Raw genomic sequence first — 8,496 nt, forward strand, 5'->3', positions numbered from 1 at the left:
TATAAACATGTGTGCTCTATGGTTATATATTATATGCATGAATAAACACTGAACTAGTTTATAAGTCTTTACATCCGTATTACTTATTCCTAAGTATGTTATGATAATATAATTGAAAACAATTATGGATTATTTAAAGTATATCTTAAATATCAAGTCTGTCATTTATTCGTTATAGTATTATAAGTACTTGTGCTGTTAATTATACTTAATATCTTGCAATCATTCCTAAATCACGGCTTCGTATTATACAGTAAAATCCATGATTTTACAATTTACGTTAACTTGCTTTTTTGTAGACATTATAATCATGTTTTTAGTGGTATTACTATATCTTATTTGAAGTAATTATGGCTTTTCTGTTAATTCACGTACTAGCACATTTGAGAAATAAATAAGCATAATTAAAAACATTTTTATTATCACTCTAATCATCGTAAGGTTAATAATCTGCTTTTGTTAAAAAATATCAGCAGCAATTTGATGAATGTAATGACTTACGATTTTATAAAATAAACTGCAGACAAATAATTCACGTACTAATAAATCAAGGAAAGAGTAGAATATTATTGCATAATCATGTGAATTTTATTAGACGCGATATTTGGTGTTTTATTACCAAAAAATATTATTTACTCGCTTGCGTACTTACATGTAGTACGCTGTAGTATTGTTACGACATTACGTTACCTAAAACTATAGAGTTTATAGAAATATTAATGTTCACAGTATTTCAGTATTACTGTAGAGCTGATTTTATCGAAAATAGCTGGTAGCGAAATTTACTGAATAAAGTTGTACTATAGAATAGAGTATAGTATTTTTAGTGATGGTGTGCTTTTTAGAAGGGTAGATCTTAGGTGTTATGGTCAAAATACTACTGTATATATACACTTATATAAGATTAGGGCAGTCATCTTTAGAGAAACTCACTGTAAGTGCTTTGCATTAGACTAGTAAACTTGTCGGAAAGTAGTCCGTGACAAGTATATATTGCATATATAACTATAATTATGGCATTACATAGAGCTGATTTTATCGAAAATAGCTGGTGGCGAATTCACTGAATAAAGTTGTTCTATAGAATAGAGTATGGTAGTTTTACTGATGGCCTGCTTTTTAGAAGGGTAGTTCTTAGGCCTTATAATAACAATACTACTGTATACGCTTATATAATTACATGACTTTATTTCTTTTACTTTACTACAATAATGTCAATTCAGAGGAGTTAGCGGTAACTGCATAATATCTTTGTTTGTTGATTAGATTACTAGCCATCAATTTGGAGTGAATTCGATTATGGTCTATGTTTTTGTAGCGTCAATAACGCTAGTAACTAACGTGAAATTAAATTATAAAGTAAGAAACGTACGATAGACTACCAACATATGTTCTTTAATTAGAAGAGTTTGCTAGTTAATGCCAAGTCGTTACTATTACATGAAATTAAATACGAGTAAAGTTGTTGGGCCAAGAATTGGATTCAGAATAACATGTACAATCGCCATTCTTCATAATAAATTCTTTTTTATTTTTTATAATGGCAAACTGTTGCAGTGTATACGAAGATAATTCTTTAGTCCGTAGACTCAGCACCATATGATATTTTTGTCGCTATACCTCTATAATTGGGCCCTAGCAGCAGTAGGTCTCGGGGCGGTCTTTATATTTTATTTGTGAACCGCATATATCAATCATCACATTATCATTATCCACAGCATATCCATAACCCTATTATCTACTAATGTTTATTGCTTCTGAACATTTAAAAATATTTATCTTAAAATTAGAAAAGCTTGTTTTACCGTCGATCTTATTAATTAATCCTGTTAGTTACATTCTGAGTTGGACGCTTTGCCCATTCTACCTTGTTGTAGTTACAAAACGGTATCAAGTCTCTTTCACACTATAACCATATAAGTTTATTTTGAATAGTGATAGCAGTATAGGTATACTTATTTCTCCTACTTATTCTGTGTCATTGGCTTTTATTACAATATACTCATAATCTTTCGTATACTGTAGTGCGTAATATTTTTGCTTCTTCTTGATTACAGCTATAAAAATACGCATAGTACAGGCTCTACAGCCTTTTTCAATTTATAAGAATAATAACATGCGGGCTTCTTGTAGTGCAGATTGAAGAACGGTAAGGGCTATAAACATTATTACAAGATACTCGTATTGTGTGATTTCAAGTTTACGTAAAGTTATGTTTCCAAGAAAATAAGATATTATATTACTCTATACGACACTTCAAACACTAATATTTTCTAAATTCCTGACAGTTGAGAGGTTGTTATCCAATTTCTATAATTTACCATAGATCAATCTTGACCATAAATGATATAATACCTAGCTGTTTTATATAAATTTTCTATCGATACTCGTATAAGAAAGTTTCTTTATCAATGATAGATGTTCCAAATTTGCGATGAAGATATTGTTATTGCCGGCATATCTTGCCGAATGCCTGAATCCGATAATACTGAAGAATTTTGGCAACATTTAATTCAAGGAAATGATATGGTCACCGAAGATGATCGACGTTGGCCGCCTGGTATATATGGTTTACCTAAACGAAATGGTAAATTGAAAGATATAGAGCACTTTGATGCAATCTTCTTTGGAGTCCATGCTAAGCAATGCAACACTATGGACCCTCAGTTAAGAATATTATTAGAAGTAACTTACGAAGCAATAGTAGATGGTGGAATAAATCCAATAGACATTCGCGGTCGAAAATGGGGTGTTTTTGTCGGTCAAAGTGGATCGGAAGCCATGCAAGCTTATCAATCGAATCCCGATACACAAATTGGTTATAGTATGACAGGTTGTAGTTCCTGCATGTTATCCAATCGGTTATCACATTATTTCAATTTTAATGGTAAGAGAAACAACTTAAATGACCATATAATTTATGTTAAAAAAAGAGATTTAATTAAAAAACATACGTTAAAATATTTTCCTGTATTCGAATCTTTCATTTCAACAGGACCCAGTATTGCAATAGATACAGCTTGTTCTTCGTCAATAGTTGCTCTTGATCAGGCTGTTAGAGCAATTAAAACAGGAGTTTGCGAGGGTGCTATCGTCAGTGGTTCAACGATTGATGTTAAACCTCACACAAGCTTAGAATTTGTGAAATTAAGTATGCTATCACCTGAAGGCGCCTGCAAATCTTTCGATATTTCTGGTAATGGATATTGTCGATCAGAAGGTTGGTAGTAACGACAAAAAGATATACTTTACAATGAGCAAACAATCACTTTGAAATTTTCGACTAAACTAAGGAAAAACACCGGTTTATTTAAATTTTAATAAACCACTTATAAATTCACTTAAAATAGTTACAATAAGGGCAGATTTACCGCCTCGACCAACTAAACTATCAAAAAGTTACTCTCAGTATCTTGAACTTCTTAATATTTCCTAGTTGGAACTAAATCTTGAATTATGATACTTTTCCACTGAACTACGCGACCTTTTATATGTTATATAGATTAGTTGATGGTACCAGACAATCAAATTACTATTCTAAAGTATTCTATAAAAAACTAATTATTAAACACATATGATCAGATAAATTGTATCCTTTATTCCCAACACCACTAATATAATAATAATCGTAACTTAACTACAAATTGTACTTTTCTACGATATATATAGTAGATAACTAGATAAAAAAAACTATTTACTGTATAACTTGGTGTGGAATTTATACCCATTCATTTGAACAGGCAATTTAATAGTAATAGATAAAGCTACAAATGAAAAGATGAGAAAGAGCAATTAATATGGATTAATAAAAATATCCTTATAGTAAATATCTTATTATAAAATACTAACCTTAATTGTATTGTTAATTCCTTAATGATATCGCTTCATGTGTCGCTACTATGATACGTGTTTATAGCTAAGATAGAGTAAAGTTCATACAGTAAAGCTCATGCAGGTGCTAAGTATGTTGGCACACGATTCGATTACTTGTCTTAACTGAAATTTTTTTACTGTGTTAGTGATGAATATTCCTGATATTACTAACTTTGAACAAATAAACGTTTAGGAATCGTCTCATTGTTACTACTTAAGAAATCTCAAGCTAAACGAAATTATGCGACAGTTATCCATAGTAAATCAGCTAGCGATGGCTTTAAACAACAAGGTATAACGTTCCCTAATGGAGCTGCTCAAAGTCTATTACTTCAACAGGTTTATCAAGAAGCCAGAATCGATCCGCAAAAAGAGGTTAACTATGTCGAAGCTCACGGAACCGGCACCAAGGCTGGCGATCCACAAGAAGTCAATGCTATCGCTTCTGTCTTTATTGGAGAAGACCGCCAGAATAAACCTCTTTTAATAGGATCTGTTAAGTCGAACATGGGCCATTGTGAGGCGGCGTCTGGCTTAGCTGGTGTAGTCAAGGTTATTCTGAGTGCTCAACATGGCATTTTACCCCCAAATTTACACTTTAATCAGCCTAATCCAGATATTCCGGGATTACTTGATGGAAGTATAAAAGTAGTAACAGAACCCACAACTTTCCCAGGTGAATAACGATTAACTAAGTACCGTACCGAAGTAACTCACCATAGTTACTTCAAAGTAAACATTATCGCATATTGTATTTTATTGTATATTAATTTAACAAAAACTAACGTAACTTTACTTGACGAATTTTATTTTAATAGATGGATACGTTGGAATTAATTCTTTCGGTTTTGGAGGAGCTATCGCTCATCTTTTATTAAAGCCTGATGTATATCGTCAAGATATCGATCGAAGTAAATATCAAGAACTATCACTTATTCTATGTTCTGGGCGTACACGAGAAAGCGTCCAAAGCTTAATCCATCTTGGTCACAAAAATACCGATAATCCGTATTTAATTAACTTAATTAACAGTACGTCTGCTACACCGATAAGTAATAATTATCATCCGATGCGTGGCTTTGCTTTACTAAATAGTCAAGAGTCTATTCAAGATATCGATCTTACTGTATCAGATAAGCGACCTATCTGGTGGATATTTTCTGGAATGGGAGCTAATTGGAATAAAATGGGTCAGAACATGATGAAATTTCCGGTTTTCAAAAATACAATCACGAGAGCACGCGAAATATTGATGCCTATAGGATTAGATCTTATAAATATATTATTTAGTGAAGATCCTAATGTTTACGATAATGTAAGAGATGCATTTATTGGTCTTGTAGCAGTTCAAATAGCTCTTATAGATTGTCTTCGAGCTTGTGGAATCGAATACGATGGTAAATATTGTAATTTAAATGGAATTTATTATATTATGTAGACGAATTAGCTAGTTCAAAACTAATCCGCCTCTATAATGTAGATTTTAACACTTGAATACTTCGATCAGTAAAAGACACAAATTTAAAATTAAAATAATTACAGGTTTAATAGGTCATAGTGTTGGCGAAATAGCTTGTGGCTATGCCGATGGCGCACTTACAGCTGAGACAGCTTTACAGATTGCTTACTGGCGAGGACAATCGATTCTTGACGCTAAGGTAGATAGCGGAGCCATGGCGGTAGTAGGACTAAGTTGGGAAGAAGCCAAACAACGTTGTCTGCCAGATGTTGTAGCAGCTTGTCATAATGCTGAAAGAGCTATTACTATTTCAGGCGATCCAAATCAAATTGACGTGATGATTACGGAACTTCAATCTCAAGGTTTGTAACTTTTCGGGTACTTTGTTTTAATCTGTAGAATGAAAGTAGAGTATAATATACGATTAGATCAGAAGCCTACAATTCTGTTTATTTAACATTGCTAGCTCAACAATAAAAATAAACGTAATAATTATTGCTTTTATTATTCATCAAGAATTGATAATATCCTGTAATCATAGTACGTACGATACAATTTTATATCGATTTAAATTTATAACTGCTGTTAATTTATCTAGAAATTTTTACAAGAAGAGTTAATAGTTCCGGCATAGCTTTCCATTCTCCATATATTGCTAAAGGTGCATCGCTATTCAAATCTGCCTTGAAGAAAATTCTTAAAACGCCGAAGTTGCGCTCTTCGCGATGGATAACTACCTCAGTTCCCAAATCAGAAATCAATGACGACTATGCAATGTACGCTTCAGCGAAATATTACCATAATAATTTTATCAATCCAGTACTATTCTATGAAGCGATGAAAGCTATACCAGATAATGCTATAGTTATCGAAATTAGTCCTCATCATATTCTTCAAGCTGTTATAAAGCGAAATCTTACATCGAATTCGTTAGTACTTAAAACCATGCGTAAGCATCATTCCGATAATCGTGAATTATTCTTAAATTCGCTTGGCAAGCTGTATCTTCAAGGGATAAATATTGATCCTTCGCCTCTTCTGCCTAAAATCTCTTATCCGGTAATAATTAATACTTGAATGTATTTATGTGGGCTTTGTCTAGGTATTATCTATAATGATCAATTATAATTATGAACACTGGGTGTAATTTCTCGATTCTAAAAATTGTGTTACATGTAGATTTGTTATAAATACAAATGCCACACTAAAAATTAATGTATGCATGCACTCTTCACGACTACTCTATTTGGTTTATCAATTCATCTGACGATACATCTACAGTAGTCATCAATAATTATGATAAAATTAGGACTAATGCTTTCTAAATAGAATCTCAGTCAACTACGCGTGCATCGTCAAATAGACATTGTATAACGCAATCAAATTCTACATAAATTTCTTAATAACTTTGCTAACATTAAATCACTTTATTACTCAATGTAACAAAAATCATTAGTTAAACTTCTCCCCTCACCTTAAATCATAACTCTAAATAACTTAATTATAAATAGGTTATGATATGTTATCTAATTCAATAGTGGTGACTCCCGGTAATATTTCTTATATGATAATTGCTAATATAGGCAAATTATTATGTATCTGAGGAAGAAACAGACTAACACCCTCAACTGAGTAGTCTTTATTTCTCGTCTAAATCGCTCAATTGGACGAATAGTTTCTAGTTTATCATAATTAATACAATCTCTAATGTATCAAAATATTGCACATGAGATAGAGAAAATCGCGAATCGCGCATACATTATTACATAAATATATATAGAAAATTTCAGAGTCGAAACGATATATATATTTCTTTGCGCTCGCGCGGCGTATATATCCGATTTTTAGTGTTTCATTTTTTATTTCCTTTTATTATCTTTTTGTTATTATTTTTCGCGGGGGTCCAGGTCTTCTCTATCTCGCATGCAATCATCGGTATACAACATGCTACGTTATGCAGTAAAACTTCAATACTTGTATCATATATAGGATAGTATTTTATAGTAATTTTCTGTGGCATGTTATTAATGCTGCATTCTTTTAGTTTTAAAATAGGTTGTAATTAAGTAACGTCGAACGATCTATACACTACAGTATATAAAACGTTAGCTTTTATTATAGAGTTTACTAAATATTCTTTTTGCATTGTAAAATTTTATAATAATGATAAAGAAGATTTCTTTCTTTATTTCTCGTTATAGGTGCCTGCAGGTACTCCGTCTATTGCACCAGCAATCAGCTGGGATCATTCTCAAACTTGGGCTATACCTACTCTCGATATGTTCTATTTAAAGAGTGATCAAAACTCTTCTTCTGCTATTACATTCGATATCGATCTCTCCGCAGATTCGCCTGATCATTATATCTTAGGCCATGTAATCGATAACCGAATAATTTATCCATTCGCAGGTTATTTATTACTTGCATGGAAAGCGTTAGCTCGATTATTAGGTACAACCTATACAAGGCTACCTGTTATATTTAAAGACGTTGAAATTCATCAAGCGACGTTACTACCATCTACTGGTATTGTCAAGTTTAACGTCGATATTAAAGTGAAAACTGGAAAATTTGAAATAGAACATAGCAATAATATAATAGTTACTGGAGAAATTAAAGAAGCTGAAGAGAATATTACTGTTAGTCAGTTATCGCCAATAGATTATGAAGAAGAGTTAAGATTATCTAATGAAGATGTCTATAAGGTACTACGTCTACGCGGTTTTGATTATAGTTTAAGCTTTAGATCCATTCACGATGCATCACTTGATGGAACAAGTGGCCAAATTATTTGGGAAGGAAATTGGGTTACGTTTCTTGACGCTATGCTACAAATGTCGTCAGTAAACTTGATTGGACGTAGTTTACGCTTACCAACACGAATTCGCTATATTTCTATTAACCCCACGAAACAAACTTACTACTTACAAGAGGATGAGATAGATAGCCCTAATAATGATGAAATGCAAGAAGAAGTAACTAACTCACACCATCAATTAGTACAATATATTCTAAATCCTCATACTAATGTTCGAGTTTTAGGTAATATTGTTGAAATGCGTGGAGCTGATTCAACTATTATGTCACGGCGACAAGATGATCCAGATGGATTAACCTTAGCTGAGTATCATTTCATACCTTATTTGAGCAACAAACCATGCACA

At 32.3% G+C, this 8,496-nt stretch overlaps 1 protein-coding gene across 1 annotated transcript in view; it reads left to right on the forward strand.

The window, feature by feature from the left end:
- Positions 1-2,469: 2,469 nt before the first annotated feature.
- The window catches only part of TRIADDRAFT_62374 (uncharacterized protein), a gene marked incomplete at both ends in the record, with an annotated part of 6,739 nt that continues 712 nt past the window's right edge, over positions 2,470-8,496 (forward strand). Inside the window, 7 exons of the mRNA XM_002118300.1 lie at positions 2,470-2,887; positions 2,996-3,220; positions 4,067-4,549; positions 4,692-5,270; positions 5,416-5,694; positions 5,931-6,391; positions 7,534-8,374. Of these exons, the coding sequence (XP_002118336.1) occupies positions 2,470-2,887; positions 2,996-3,220; positions 4,067-4,549; positions 4,692-5,270; positions 5,416-5,694; positions 5,931-6,391; positions 7,534-8,374 (3,286 nt within the window). The remainder of the gene's footprint in view (positions 2,888-2,995; positions 3,221-4,066; positions 4,550-4,691; positions 5,271-5,415; positions 5,695-5,930; positions 6,392-7,533; positions 8,375-8,496) is intronic.

The sequence above is a fragment of the Trichoplax adhaerens genome, genomic scaffold (genome assembly GCF_000150275.1).
Source record: "Trichoplax adhaerens TRIADscaffold_44 genomic scaffold, whole genome shotgun sequence".
In the NCBI taxonomy this organism is placed as follows: Eukaryota; Metazoa; Placozoa; class Uniplacotomia; order Trichoplacea; family Trichoplacidae; genus Trichoplax; species Trichoplax adhaerens.